The 16,640-nt window shown below is 34.0% G+C and overlaps 1 protein-coding gene across 1 annotated transcript in view; it reads right to left on the bottom strand.

The window, feature by feature from the left end:
• Positions 1-11,391, bottom strand: part of pgm2 (phosphoglucomutase 2) — a 35,597-nt gene extending 24,206 nt beyond the window's left edge. The window contains exons 1-2 of the mRNA XM_062027221.1: positions 11,176-11,391; positions 1,952-2,119 (exon numbers count right to left, since the gene is read on the bottom strand). Coding sequence (XP_061883205.1) covers positions 1,952-2,119; positions 11,176-11,250 — 243 coding nt within the window. The 5' untranslated portion in view covers positions 11,251-11,391. The remainder of the gene's footprint in view (positions 1-1,951; positions 2,120-11,175) is intronic.
• Between the last annotated feature and the right edge of the window lie 5,249 nt (positions 11,392-16,640).

The following is a 16,640-nucleotide window of genomic DNA, read 5'->3' as shown; positions in this document are numbered from 1 at the left end:
TTGATCGCATTAATTTAATATTTAGAATGCATTAAAAAAAATCCCTCCGTCGTCATGTCTTTTATAATGATTGTGAACGATAGGAAAAATTCCAAAAATAGTGCAGTTCCCCTTTAACAAATTTTGAGACAGGTTTTTTTATTTTATTTTTTACAGTGATTCTTTCTGCGTGTATAAATGTCTAGAGCAGGGGTGTCAAACTCATTTTAGCTCAGGGGCCGCATTAAAACTAAAAAAAAAAAAAAGACAACTTCAGATTGTTTCCTTTGTCTTACTTTGGCCGAAAACAGAACAAGCACATTCTGAAAATATTACAATAAAAATATAGAAAAACTAGCGGCAGCGGTAAAGTTTAGATCCTTGAAGGAAAGAAGAAAGTGAAAGAATGTTTATAACTGAATACATTTACATATGCATAAAATGTGTTTCTTTTGTATTATTTATTTTAATGAATTAAGTAACGTTCATGACAACCTTTTTCCAAAACACAATATAGAATGTGAGATATAACAGGATAATGCATACAGCCCTTTGAGACACTTGTGATTTAGGGCTATATAAATAAACATTGATTGATTGATTGACCTTTATCATTTGTTTTCAAAACGCTTACAAAAGAGTGGGACCCCAAGAATTGACTGTGGGACCCTGCAGGCCGGTTCTAATACTAATCAAACATCATCCTGGGGGCCATAGATCATTCATCCTTGACTTTGACACACAGGGTCTAGACTGTGAACACAAAAACATCTGACCAAGTTTAGACTACGATTGATCTGTATTGTGTCTGTGTGCTTCTGCTTTTACACAACATAGAGGAAGACCTTGCAAAACAGGTGTCTGTGTGTGTGTGTTCTTGTATTTCTACCCTTCTTGAGACATCAAGAAGGAAAAGTACCTTCCATACAAGTTAGGACATAAATCAGAAAACCATTGGATCTAATAGAGAATGTCTCATTTGCACCTCTGGTGGTGAAATCTATCAAAATGAGGGTGGTCCCAAAAAGGAGGGATTTTTCAAATTGACTGTGTGTTGGTTTTAAAAGTGCTCCCCTCTGGCCAACATACGTAATAACAAGTGTGTGTAAGAAATTTAACCTTTGGCCAAAATTCCATCCATCCAAATTTTAAAAAAAATTAAATTAAATTAAAAAAAAAAAAAAAATATATATAGAGACATACCATAATAACTTGAAGTAAATAATGAAGATTAAAAACCAATTACAAACAACAATTTTTTTTAAACTAAAAACAGTCTTATGTCACAATGTGTCAACTTTTTTCTTATAAAATTGGAAACAATATCTCATATTCTTTCTGCAATATTTTCTCGTAAAACTATTACTTATTTTATGTAAAAATATTACTTATTAATGCAAAATGGTGACATTTGTCATAAAATTCTGACTATCGCAATATTGCCAATTTTTTTGTGGTAAAATAGTGACATTGTTTTGAGTAAAATTAGGACCTTTGTGATAATTTTGCCAAATAAAATTCCGATTGTTACGATAATATTGCCAAATTGTTAAAGTTTTCTGATAAAATCGTGACTTTTGTCGAGTAAAATTACGACTCTTCCTAAAATTGCCAACATTTTAAGCTTTTCTTGTAAAATTGAGACTGTTATTGAGTAAAATTCCAACTTTTATCATAATATTGCACAAATGTTCAGTTTTTTTGTCAAATGTTTACTTGCGTTGAGTAAAATGACGACTTATTATAACACTGCCAAAATTCTAAGTTTTTCTTGTGAAATTGTGACCTTTTTCTTGTGAAATTCCAACTCATTTTTCACAACAAGCGTTTTTATATGTGCATAGTATGTATATAGTATTAATGTTGTCAATACACATCTAGAAAGGGTGGTCCTGAAGAGGGAGGAATTTTTCAGAGGTCTCAAGAAAGTAACAAATACAAGAGTGTGTGTGTGTGTTATCCATTAACCCACCTGTGTGGTCTGGATGATAGTGAGGTCATTCATGCAGGAAATGCCGGGGCCCATGGCCGCTCTCAGACCTGCGGTACCAAACTCCATCCTGGATGAGAAATGTTTCTTCAGTGTCTCTATGGCGTCGTCTTTCAGCAGCTTCTCCACCAAGGACACCGTCTTTGGGTTCTAGGGGGGTGGGGGAGTAGTAAACACTGGTATACAGTAGGTACGGTTCTGCTTTTGTCAAAAGGTAGTCTGGGTTATTGACAACCAAAGAACGCATGTAACAAACTAGTCTGTCTGCCACGTGTCATTTTGTGTAGTCAAGTACACATTAACAGGCCTCGAACTTTAACTTTTTAAGACCAAGGCAAGTGTTGCCTTAAAGGAGGGCTCATATTTTAGGGCACCAAGGCAAACATTATTTTATTTCGAGGCAGTGGCTATATATATATATATATATATATATATATATATATATATATATATATATATATATATATATATATATATATATTAGGGCTGCAACTAACGATTAATTTGATAATCGATTAATCTGTCGATTATTACTTCGATTAATCAATTAACAATCGGATAAAAGAGACAAACTACTTTTCTATCCTTTCCAGTATTTTATTGAAAAAAAAACAGCATACTGGCACCATACTTATTTTGATTATTGTTTCTCAGCTGTTTGTACATGTTGCAGTTTATAAATAAAGGTTTATTTAAAAAAAAATATATATATATATATATATATTTTTTTTTTAAAAGCCTCTGCGCATGCGCATAGCATAGATCCAACGATATATATATATATATATATATATATATATATATATATATATATATATATATATATATATATATATATATATATATATATATATATATATATATATATATATATATATATATATATATATATATTAGGGCTGCAACAACTAATCGATTAAATCGATTAAAATTGATTATAAAAATAGTTGCCGATTAATTTAGTCATCGATTCGTTGGATCTATGCTATGCGCAGAGTTGTTTTTTTTTTTTTTTTTTTTAAATTTTTTTTTTTTTTAAATAAACCTTTATTTATAAACATTTACAAACAGCTGAGAAACAATAATCAAAATAAGTATGGTGCCAGTATGCTGTTTTTTCCCAATAAAATACTGGATAGGATAGAAATGTAGTTTGTCTCTTTTATCCGATTATTAATCGATTAATCAAAGTAATAATCGACAGATTAATCGATTATCAAATTAATCGTTAGTTGCAGCCCTAATATCTATATATATATATATATATATATATATATATATATATATATATATATATATATATATATATATATATATATATATATATATATATATATATATATATATTAGGGCTGCAACTAACGATTAATTTGATAATCGATTAATCTGTCGATTATTGCTTCGATTAATAATCGGATAAAAGAGACAAACTACATTTCTATCCTTTCCAGTATTTTATTTTAAAAAAACAGCATACTGGCACCATACTTATTTTGATTATTGTTTCTCAGCTGTTTGTAAATGTTGCAGTTTATAAATAAAGGTTTATTTAAAAAATAAAATAAAATAAAATACATTTTAAAAGTTTGAGCAGAAATATGTCGTATAGGCATTAACTATACACAATAACACACTAACAAAATGCTGTGTCACATGAATGGTTTTTGAAGTAATACCTTTGTGACATGAAAAAGCACAAGTAATGTAAAAAAAACATGGCGTTTACTTTTTGATATCAAAATAAAACACAAAGCAATTTGGCTAATGAAGATGAAGTCTAATAAACACGCTTTGTTCTTCTCTTGGTTCAGTACAACAGTTTGGCCAACAAAAATAAAGAGGAGTGACACCTCGCACGTCGAATACACAATCTTCACAGCCGCCGTTCAGTTCGATGAGATGACAAAACATTTTAGCTAGTATTGATGTTATTTGAACACTGATTCAGTTAGCAGTTAAATAAAGGAGTGAACATCCAAGTAAACAAACTAAAGTAAAGTTAAAGTACCAATGATTCTCACACACACACTAGGTGTGGTGAAATTTGTCCTCTGCATTTGACCCATCCCCTTGTTCACCCCCTGGGAGGTGAGGGGAGCAGTGGGCAGCAGCGGTGGCCGCGCCCGGGATTTAACCCCCCAATTCCAACCCTCCATGCTGAGTGCCAAGCAGGGAGATAATGGGTCCCATTTTTATAGTCTTTAGTATGACTCGGCCGGGGTTTGAACTCACAACCTACAGATTACAGGGCGGACACTCTAACCACTAGGCCACTGAGTAAAGACTCTATAAACAAGCTGTGACAACGTTCACGGCACATCGCCTGCTGCAAAACATCAAATAGTTTTCTCCTTGGCTGTATACTTTTAGTGTGGGGACAAGGGTCTCCAATATTGTCCACACCTGTCTCCATCTAAACACAGCAGTGCGCTCTTAAACGCTCGGCGGGAAGCGAGGGAAAATAATGTTAAACCAAGCGCTTGGCTCCGTTTAGGATGAGGAGAAATCTCCCGAGCAAAGTCTGTGTCCGCCATGATTATCAAGCCAAACGACGCTAGTGCGCATTTAGACTTTCTTTTATTGTCTTTCAAATTAGAACTTTGCACTACAGATAGCTCGTTGTAGTGCAGGATAAAAGAGCAATAATGTGCAGATATAAATAAATAGATTACTGTACAGATTAATATATTGCACTTTTGCATATGCATCCACGTTTATGGATGCATGTTATATTGTCTTTATATTCCAGCCAGTTAATCCGTTTTTGGGGGGAATTGAGGGGATTATTATGATGCGTTCAAGAGTCTTATGGCCTGAGGGAAGAAGCTGTTACAGAACCTGGAGATTCTGCTATGGAGGCTGTGGAACCTCTTCCTATAGTCCAGCAGTGAAAACAGTCCTTGGTGGGGGTGGGAGGAGTCTCTACAGATTTTCTGAGCCCTGGTCAGGCAGCGGCTTTTTTTGCGATTTCCAATGCGCCTGACTTCGTGTTGCCTAAAATGCATTAATGACAGTTTTTCGGTAATTAAAAAAGTAGACGGTATTACTAACTGTCGGGAATTTTATCGCGAATCATCATTATACCGTTTACTGTTACATCCCTCGTTCATTAACAAGTAAAAAGTCAGGGGCGGTCACGGCATGTTCTGTATGCACTGTAGTCTAAATAAGGTTGTATGTGCAGAATACGCTTTGTGTTTTGTATTGTTCACCTCTTCTCAGAATCGTGCAGACAACAGATCCAATAAAACGGTTAAGTCGCTTAACTGGATTAAGTCAGTGGTGAATAATTGCAACGTGACTGTGATTGCTAGCATGCTGTGTCCATTACTGGACATCAGTGAGTCTTTATGCAGATGCACGAGTGCAGGGATGTCAAACTGGTTTTTATTGAGGGCCACGTCCCAGTCGTGGCTGCCATCAGACCACCACTTGTAACAACTAATAAGATTTTTTCCCCCCCCGCATGCATTTGAATAATACTTTTTTTTTCATACACTGGATGGATGGATGTATCAAAAATATCTGTAGATTTTACAGTAAAAAACTGACAGTCACCAGAATTTTACTTTAAAATTAACAGTTTTCTTTTTACAACATAAAGTAATACAGAAAATGGAAAACAGAACAGCTGTTTGGTTGTTTTTTTTACTGTATTGATTGATTGATTGAAACTTTTATTAGTAGATTGCACAGTACAGTACATATTCCGTACAATTGACCACAAAATGGTAACACCCCAATAAGTTTTTCAACGTTAATCAATTCATGGTAAATTATAGTGGGGTTTTTTTCCAACATATTAGTGTAAATAGAAAAACAGCACCACTTTTTATTTTTTTAATTCTGGCAAATGATCTGCCTTTTTTTTATTTTTTTTTATTTTACTTTACTTTAATTCCATTTACAGTAGGACACTGTAAAAACAACCACAGATTTTACGGTAAAAAACTGGCAGCTCAGTCGAAAGAATTGTTCTGAAAAAAAAAAAAAAGATGTAGTTTTTCAATTTAGTAAGTAAGTAAATTTTATTCATAAAGCGCTTTTCACAGATAAAATCACAAAGCGCTGTACAAAACGTAGGTGAAGTAAAACAACAATTCCATTTAAAACAACAGGAGCAACATCATAAAAAGGATACAAAGGTGATTAAAAATGATAGTTAAAAGGTGCATTAACTAAAAGCTTTACTAAAAAGAGAAGTTTTCAAATGTTTCTTAAAAGTTTCAAGATCGCGGAGGGACTGGTGCAAGTTGTTCCAGAGTCTGGGAGCTATAGCCTGGAATGCCAGGTCTCCACAGGTTTGAAAACAAGTTTTGGGGATCTTTAGAAGACCCTGGACTGAAGACCGGAGACTGCGCCCTGAAGAGTAGGGGCTTAGCAAGTCAGTGATGTACTGACTTACTTATATGCTACTAAAACCACTGTACATTTTCATATATATATATATATGTCCCGATATCAATAATTTGGTACCGGTACTAAAATTATTTCGATAATTTCCGATACCTTTCTAAATAAAGGGGACCACAAAAAATGGCGTTATTGGCTTTATTTAAACAAAAAATCTTAGGGTACATGAAACATGTTTATTATTGCAATTTTGTCCTTAAATAAAATAGTGAACATACTAGACAAGTTGTCTTTTAGTAGTAAGTAAACAAACAAAGGCTCTTAATTTAGTCTGCTGACGTATGCAGTAACATATTGTGTCATTTATACACCTATTATTTTGTCAAAATTATTAAGGACAAGTAGAAGAAAATTAATTATTAATCTACTTGTTCATTTACTGTTAATATCTGCTTACTTTGTCTATTAACATGTTCTATCTACACTTCTGTTAAAATGTAATAATCACTTATTCTTCTCTTGTTTGATACTTTACATTAGTTTTGGATGATACCACCAATTTGGGTATCAATACGATACCAAGTCGTTACAGGATCATACATTGGTCATATTCAAAGTCCTCATGTGTCCATGGCACGTTTTTCCTGACCCTATAAACATAATATACAATTTTTATTTTTAAACGAAAGAAGATGTTGTGATGCCAAAAAATATCGATGTAATCATAGTATCGACGAGATACGCTCCTGTACTGGTATCATTACAGTGGATGTTAGGTGTAGATTCACCAATGATGTTTGTTTTTATTGTAGCGTCCCAGAAGAGTTGGTGCTGCAGGGAATTCTGGGAATTTGTTTTGTAGCGTTTATGTTGTGTTGCGGTGCAAATATTCCCCCAAAATGTGCTTGTCATTGTTGTTTCACTATATGGCACATGTTTATGACAGTGTTGACGTTGTTCATACTTCCACCTTTAGTGTGACATGTATGGCTGTTGACTAAGTATGCGCTTCATTCACATGTGAGTAGTGTGTACAAAGGTCCTTGATCGGACACGGCGAAATCTTGTCTTGGGGTTATCAACCATAGACAAATTATAATGCATCAATTATCATGACTCTGGTGTGCAGTGAAGCATGTATAATCTAGTCTAGTCTGAGGACGATGGGTGGGGGTACCGGCATACTTGCCAACCCTCCCGATTTTACCAAGAGACTCCCGAATTTCAGTACCCCACCCGAAAATCTCCCGGGGCAACCATTCTCACGAATTTCTCCCCATTTCCACCCAGCCAACAATAATGGCGGCGTGCCTTTAGCGTCCTCTCTCACCTGAAACCTTCACCCTTTAACGGCCGCATGCTGTCCTTAGCCACGTCCACTTTTCCTCCACATAAACAGCGTGCCGGGCCCAGTCACATAACATCTATGGCTTTTGGAACTCAGTGCACACACAACAACCTATCTGGATTCCATAAGATAATTTCTTAATAAACATTATCCCTATCCTCCTTCTTTATATATATATATATATATATATATATATATATATATATATATATATATATATATATATATATATATATATATATATATATATATATATATATATATATATATATATATATATATATATATATATATATATAAAATAAATACTTCAATTGCAGTGATCTACAGCTATAAATATAGCTGTAATTCTCTGAAGTTCAAGTATTTATTATATATATATATGTATATATATATATATATATATATATATATATATATATATATATATATATATATATATATATATATATATATATATATATATATATATATATATATATTTATATATATATACATATATGTATATCCGCTATGGACTGGACTCTCACACTACTATGTTAGATCCACTATGGACTGGACTCTCACACTACTATGTTAGATCCACTATAGACTGGACTCTCACTATTATGTTAGATCCACTATGGACTGGACTCTCACACTATTATGTTAGATCCACTATGGACTGCCCTCTCACTATTATGTTAGATCCACTATGGACTGGACTCTCACACTATTATGTTAGATCCACTATAGACTGGACTCTCACACTATTGTGTTAGATCCACTATGGACTGGACTCTCACACTATTATGTTAGATCCACTATAGACTGGACTCTCACACTATTATGTTAGATCCACTATAGACTGGACTCTCACACTATTGTGTTAGATCCACTATGGACTGGACTCTCACAGTATTATGTTAGATCCACTATGGACTGGACTCTCACAGTATTATGTTAGATCCACTACAGACTAGACCAGACCTGGGCATTGTACGGCCCGCGGGCCGCATCCGGCCCTTTGCGCATCCCTGTCCGGCCCGCGTGAGGCCAATCATAAATTACAAAATAAATTTCAAAAAGTATCTATGTCGAGTGTGCAATACAACGGTGCTGCTTTTGTTTTGAAAAGTGTTATTTGTACAACTTCCGTGTGGACGTATGCGCGTGTGCGATTGTGAGTGAATTGAACGGCGCAATTACAAATTACAAAATAAACTTTAAAAAACATCTATGTCGTGCGCGCAATACAACTGTGCTGCTTTTATTTTGAAATGTGTTATTTATGCCGTATGTCCGGAGGGAACCTGTGAGTGAAGGTGCATAGAGACAAGTGATGAGACGCTAAAAAAAGAAAAGTTGATGAGGAATGGCGTGTTTCCAACAAGAGATGGACTGCCAAGTATTTCTTTACATAAATTAATGGTAAAGCCGTGTGCTTAATGTGTGGTACACAGCTTGCTGTGTTTAAATATCATTTTAATCGCCACTACACGAAGAAACACGAGGGAAAATACCGGGATGTGTCTGATGAAGCGCGCGCAAGGGAGGCTGATGCGTTGATGGTAAAACTGCAAACCCAACAAGGACTTTGTGCCATATTTCACACCCCCAGAGATGCAGCCGTCAGGACAAGTTTCGTCATTTCTCACAAAAGCGCCAGAAAAAGTAAGGCGTTTTCTGACGGAGAGTTTATTAAGGAGTGCTTATTGGACTTTGTTGCGCTGATAATGCCCGGAGACATGGAATGTTTTTCGCTAACTTTGGATGAGAGCTCTGATGCAGTCAATTGAAGAGACAACCACAAGTAATGACTTGTTCACAGAGGTAAATGCGTGTTGGGACAAGCTGGCAGGTGTGACAATCCAATCCACTTTATTTATATAGCACATTTAAACAACAAAATGTTTCCAAAGTGCTGCACAACAATATTACAAACAATATTCAAATATTATCCTTAGCTCCACCAATGACTGAATAAAAAGAAAAAACAATTACATATAAAACCAATATAAAAAACAATATAAAATAAATATGATTAAAAACTATTTTTAACAACAGATGGTTGTCCAAATCTGATGGGGAAAAATGTTGGATAATGCAGGATAAAGTGACCATCAAAAGCAATCTGCTTTTGTATAAAGTTAAGTTAGGTTAAATTAAATTATTATTATTATTATCATCATTATTATTTATCTTACGGTATATCAAAAATAATATTGAGCAAAATTTAATTGAAATATTGTCGTGTGGCCCTCCAGCAGTGCTCGGGTTGCTTATGCGGCCCCCGGTGAAAATTAATTGCCCACCCCTGGACTAGACTCTCACACTATTATGTTAGATCCACTATGGACCGGACTCTCACACTATTGTGTTAGATCCACTATGGACCGGACTCTCACTATTATGTTAGATCCACTATGGACTGGACTCTCACACTATTATGTTAGATCCACTATGGACTGGACTCTCACACTATTATGTTAGATCCACTATGGACTGGACTCTCACACTACTATGTTAGATCCACTATGGACTGGACTCTCACACTATTATGTTAGATCCACTATGGACTGGACTCTCACTATTATGTTAGATCTACTATGCACTTAGGACTGGACTCTCACACTACTATGTTAGATCCACTATGGACTGGACTCTCACACTATTATGTTAGATCCACTATATACTGGACTCTCACTATTATGTTAGATCCACTATGGACTGGACTCTCACTATTATGTTAGATCCACTTAGGACTGGGCTCTCACACTATTATGTTAGATCCACTATAGACTGGACTCTCACACTATTATATATATATATATATATATATATATATATATATATATATATATATATATATATATATATATATATATATATATATATAAAAGAAATACTTGAATTTCAGTGACTTACAGCTATAGCTATAGATATATATATATATATATATATATATATATATATATATATATATATATATATATATATATATATATATATATATATAGCGGGTCTTTTGAATATCTCCCTAATTCTGAGGTCTCAAGGTTGGCAAGTATGGGTACCGGTACTTTTTAGAGGTGGTATAGTATTGAATATGATTCATTAGTATTGCGGTACTATACTAGTACAGGTATACTGTACAACCCTGGTGCCTTATTATGTTTGATAAATATTTGCAGAAGCACTAGTCCAGTGTAACAACATCCTATACAATATTTCAACTTATTATATTTAATACAGCCTCTTTTTAGTGATATCGACAAGCATTGTCAGGCTTGGTTATTTTATTGGTTGTTGTCGCCGGAAATGATGCCCTTTTATGGCGAACACATCAAAAGTCCGTTCACTTCCTACTTCGGGATAATTCAAAATAAATATATTTACGGGGCAGTTAAATAATATGCGGGACTAACTTATAAATGTGTTACAATGTGAAAACATTAGCGACATTGTGGCAGTGCAATGTTTTTGAGCGCGTTCGGGCAAGCTAACACGCTAGCTGTCAGATTACCTTGTCGTAGCGGAGCCACTCGCCCACGGCCTGGTCCAGTGTGGCGTCACCCGTGTTGGGAGAAACCTTGTCCATGTTCACCCCCTCCCGAATATCGACTAAATGTTGCTGGGGCGGCAGTCAGACAGTTTTAAAACGCTCATAAAGCCTCCCCTGTACCGAAAGTAAAGATGCTTACGCAGCTGGCGGGGCTTCACCTGCTGCGTTCACGTCACATGGGAAAAGTGGGAATTCTCCAGCGTTCGCAAAGCCATCCATCCATCCATTTCCTACTGCTTGTCCCTTTCCAGCGCTAGTAAAAAGCGTAGCTGTGTAACATCAGCAGTGATAATCACCATGTTGTCTTGTATTTATTCTTTATATATGAATCACGTTGCGCAATCGTTGAAACATAGTTGTCTGTGTCGTCGTGTTGCCTTCATGCCTACCGAGAATGCGGTAACATTGACCATCGTAACTTTAAGCAACAACAAAAGTTTCTCTCTCATCACTAATAATCATATTTTGAGTTTAATGTCAATGCAACTATATCTTATTTTTTTACCTCCCCAAATGGTAGTCATTAAGTAAATAATTAATTATAACATAACTATTATTAATATTAGTTTCTTTAGGAACCATAGAGCTGTCAACGTTGTCCAAAGTGCTTGTCTGTGTAGTCGTGTTGCCTTCATGCACACCGAGAATACGGTAATATTGACTATCGCAGCTTTAAGCAACATCAACAAAAAACTCTCTCTCGTCACTAATATTCATATTTTGAGTTTAATGTCAATGCAACAATATCTTATTTTTTTTACCTCCCCAAATGGTAGTCATTCAGTAAATAATTTAATTAATTATAACATAACTATTATTAATATTTTTTTTTTTTTAGGAACCATAGAGCTGTCAGCGTTGTCCAAAGTGCTTGTCTGTGTAGTCGTGTTGCCTTCATGCGCACCGAGAATGCGGTAATATTGACTATCGCAACTTTAAGCAACAAAAAAAAGTCTCTCTCGTCACTAATATTCATATTTTGAGTTTAATGTCAATGCAACTATATCTTATTTTTTTACCTCCCCAAATGGTAGTCATTCAGTAAATAATTTAATTAATTATAACATAACTATTATTAATATTAGTTACTTTAGGAACCATAGAGCTGTCAGCGTTGTCCAAAGTGCTTGTCTGTATAGTCGTGTTGCCTTCATGCTCACCGAGAATGCGGTAATATTTACTATCGCAACTTTAAGCAACAAAAAAAGTTTCTCTCTCATTACTAATATTCATATTTTGAGTTTAATGTCAATGCAACTATATCTTATTTTTTTACCTCCCCAAATGGTAGTCATTCAGTAAATAATTTAATTAATTATAACATTAACTATTATTATTAGTTTCTTTAGGAACCATAGAGCTGTCAGCGTTGTCCAAAGTGCTTGTCTGTGTAGTCGTGTTGCCTTCATTCTCACCGAGAATGCGGTAATATTGATTATTGCAGCTTTAAGCAACAAAAAAGTTTCTCTCTCGTCACTAATATTCTTATTTTGAGTTTAATGTAAATGCAACTATATCTTATTTTTTTACCTCCCCAAATGGTAGTCATTCAGTAAATAATTTAATTAATTATAACATAACTATTATTAATATTAGTTTTCTTTAGGAACCATAGAGCTGTCAGCGTTGTCCAAAGTGCTTGTCTGTGTAGTCGTGTTGCCTTCAAGCTCACCGAGAATGCGGTAATATTGATTATTGCAGCTTTAAGCAACAAAAAAAAGCTCTCTCATCACTAATATTCTTATTTTGAGTTTAATGTAAATGCAACTATATCTTATTTTTTACCTCCCCAAATGGTAGTCATTCAGTAAATAATTAATTATAACATAACTATTATTAATATTAGTTTTTTTAGGAACCATAGAGCTGTCAACGTTGTCCAAAGTGCTTGTCTGTGTAGTCGTGTTGCCTTCATGCACACCGAGAATGCGGTAATATTGACTATTGCAGCTTTAAGCAACAAAAAAAGTCTCTCTCGTTACTAATATTCTTATTTTGAGTTTAATGTCAATGCAACTATATCTTATTTTTTTACCTCCCCAAATGGTAGTCATTCAGTAATTAATTATAACATAACTATTATTAATATTAGTTTTCTTTAGGAACCATAGAGCTGTCAACGTTGTCCAAAGTGCTTGTCTGTGTAGTCGTGTTGCCTTCATGCGCACCGAGAATGCGGTAATATTGACTATCGCAGCTTTAAGCAAGAAAAAAAATCTCTCTCATCACTAATATTCATATTTTGAGTTTAATGTCAATGCAACTATATCTTATTTTTTACCTCCCCAAATGGTAGTCATTAAGTAAATAATTTAATTAATTATAACATAATTATTATTAATATTAGGTTTTTTTTTTAGGAACCATAGAGCTGTCAACGTTGTCCAAAGTGCTTGTCTGTGTAGTCGTGTTGCCTTCATGCGCACCGAGAATGCGGTAATATTGACTATCGCAACTTTAAGCAACAAAAAAAGTTTCTCTCTCATTACTAATATTCATATTTTGAGTTTAATGTCAATGCAACTATATCTTATTTTTTACCTCACCAAATGGTAGTCATTAAGTAAATAATTTAATTAATTATAACATAACTATTATTAATATTGTTTTCTTTAGGAACCATAGAGCTGTCAGCGTTGTCCAAAGTGCTTGTCTGTGTAGTCGTGTTGCCTTCAAGCGCACCGAGAATGCGGTAATATTGACTATCGCAACTTTAAGCAACAAAAAAAAGTCTCTCTCGTCACTAATGTTCATATTTTGAGTTTAATGTAAATGCAACTATATCTTATTTTTTACCTCCCCAAATGGTAGTCATTAAGTAAATAATTTAATTAATTATAACATAACTATTATGAATATTAGTTTCTCTAGGAACCATAGAGCTGTCAGCGTTGTCCAAAGTGCTTGTCTGTGTAGTCGTGTTGCCTTCATGCGCACCGAGAATGCGGTAATATTGACTATCGCAGCTTTAAGCAACAAAAAAAATCTCTCTCATCACTAATATTCATATTTTGAGTTTAATGTAAATGCAACTATATCTTATTTTTTTCCCTCCCCAAATGGTAGTCATTAAGTAAATAATTAATTATAACATAACTATTATGGATATTAGTTTTCTTTAGGAACCATAGAGCTGTCAGCGTTGTCCAAAGTGCTTGTCTGTGTAGTCGTGTTGCCTTCATGCGTGCCGAGAATGCGGTAATATTGACTATCGCAGCTTTAAGCAACAAAAAAAGTTTCTCTCTCATCACTAATATTCATATTTTGAGTTTAATGTCAATGCAACTATATCTTATTTTTTTACCTCCCCAAATGGTAGTCATTAAGTAAATAATTTAATTAATTATAACATAACTATTATTATTATTCGTTTCTTTAGGAACCATAGAGCTGTCAGCGTTGCCTTCATGTGCACCGAGAATGCGGTAATATTGACTATCGCAGCTTTAAGCAACAAAAAAAAGCTCTCTCATCACTAATATTCTTATTTTGAGTTTAATGTAAATGCAACTATATCTTATTTTTTTACCTCCCCAAATGGTAGTCATTCAGTAAATAATTAATTATAACATAACTATTATTAATATTAGTTACTTTAGGAACCATAGAGCTGTCAGCGTTGTCCAAAGTGCTTGTCTGTATAGTCGTGTTGCCTTCATGCGCACCGAGAATGCGGTAATATTTACTATCGCAGCTTTAAGCAACAAAAAAAGTTTCTCTCATCACTAATATTCATATTTTGAGTTTAATGTCAATACAACTATATCTTTCTTTTTTTTTACCTCACCTAATGGTAGTAATTAAGTAAATAATTTAAATAATTATAACATTAACTATTATTATTTGTTTCTTTAGGAACCATAGAGCTGTCAGCGTTGTCCAAAGTGCTTGTCTGTGTAGTCGTGTTGCCTTCATGCTCACCGAGAATGCGGTAATATTGACTATCGCAGCTTTAAGTAGCAAAAAAGTTTCTCTCTCGTCACTAATATTCATATTTTGAGTTTAATGTCAATGCAACTATATCTTATTTTTTTACCTCCCCAAATGGTAGTCATTAAGTAAATAATTGATTATAACATAACTATTATGAATATTAGTTTTCTTTAGGAACCATAGAGCTGTCAGCGTTGTCCAAAGTGCTTGTCTGTGTAGTCGTGTTGCCTTCATGCACACCGAGAATGCAGTAATATTGACTATCGCCACTTTAAGCAACAAAAAGTCTCTCTCGTCACTAATGTTCATATTTTGAGTTTAATGTAAATACAACTATAACTTATTTTTTACCTCCCCAAATGGTAGTCATTAAGTAAATAATTTAATTAATTATAACATAACTATTATGAATATTAGTTTCTTTAGGAACCATAGAGCTGTCAGCGTTGTCCAAAGTGCTTGTCTGTGTAGTCGTGTTGCCTTCATGCGCACCGAGAATGCGGTAATATTGACTATCGCAGCTTTAAGCAACATCAACAAAAAACTCTCTCTCGTCACTAATATTCATATTTTGAGTTTAATGTCAATGCAACAATATGTTATTTTTTTACCTCCCCAAATGGTAGTCATTAAGTAAATACTTTAATTAATTATAACATAACTATTATTAATATTAGGTTTTTTTTTAGGAACCATAGAGCTGTCAGCGTTGTCCAAAGTGCTTGTCTGTAGAGTCGTGTTGCCTTCATGCTCACCGAGAATGCGGTAATATTTACTATCGCAGCTTTAAGCAACAAAAAAAGTTTCTCTCTTATCACTAATATTTATATTTTGAGTTTAATGTCAATGCAACTATATCTTTTTTTTAACCTCACCTAATGGTAGTCATTAAGTAAATAATTTAATTAATTATAACATTAACTATTATTGTTAGTTTCTTTAGGAACCATAGAGCTGTCAGCGTTGTCCAAAGTGCTTGTCTGTATAGTCGTGTTGCCTTCAAGCACACCGAGAATGCGGTGATATTGACTATCGCAGCTTTAAGCAACATCAAAAAAAAAAGTCTCTCTCGTCACTAATATTCATATTTTGAGTTTAATGTCAATGCAACTATATCTTTCTTTTTTTTACCTCACCTAATGGTAGTCATTAAGTAAATAATTTAAATAATTATAACACAACTATTATTAATATTGTTTTCTTTAGGAACCATAGAGCTGTCAGCGTTGTCCAAAGTGCTTGTCTGTATAGTCGTGTTGCCTTCATGCGCACCGAGAATGCGGTAATATTTACTATCGCAGCTTTAAACAACAAAAAAAGTTTCTCTCTCATCACTAATATTCATATTTTGAGTTTAATGTCAATACAACTATATATTTCTTTTTTTTACCTCACCTAATGGTAGTCATTAAGTAAATAATTTAAATAATTATAACATTAACTATTATTATTAGTTTCTTTAGGAACCATAGAGCTGTCAGCGTTGTCCAAAG

Source organism: Entelurus aequoreus, linkage group LG18 (assembly GCF_033978785.1).
Source record: "Entelurus aequoreus isolate RoL-2023_Sb linkage group LG18, RoL_Eaeq_v1.1, whole genome shotgun sequence".
Classification (NCBI taxonomy): domain Eukaryota; kingdom Metazoa; phylum Chordata; class Actinopteri; order Syngnathiformes; family Syngnathidae; genus Entelurus; species Entelurus aequoreus.
This window is presented reverse-complemented; position numbering and strand designations above follow the sequence as displayed.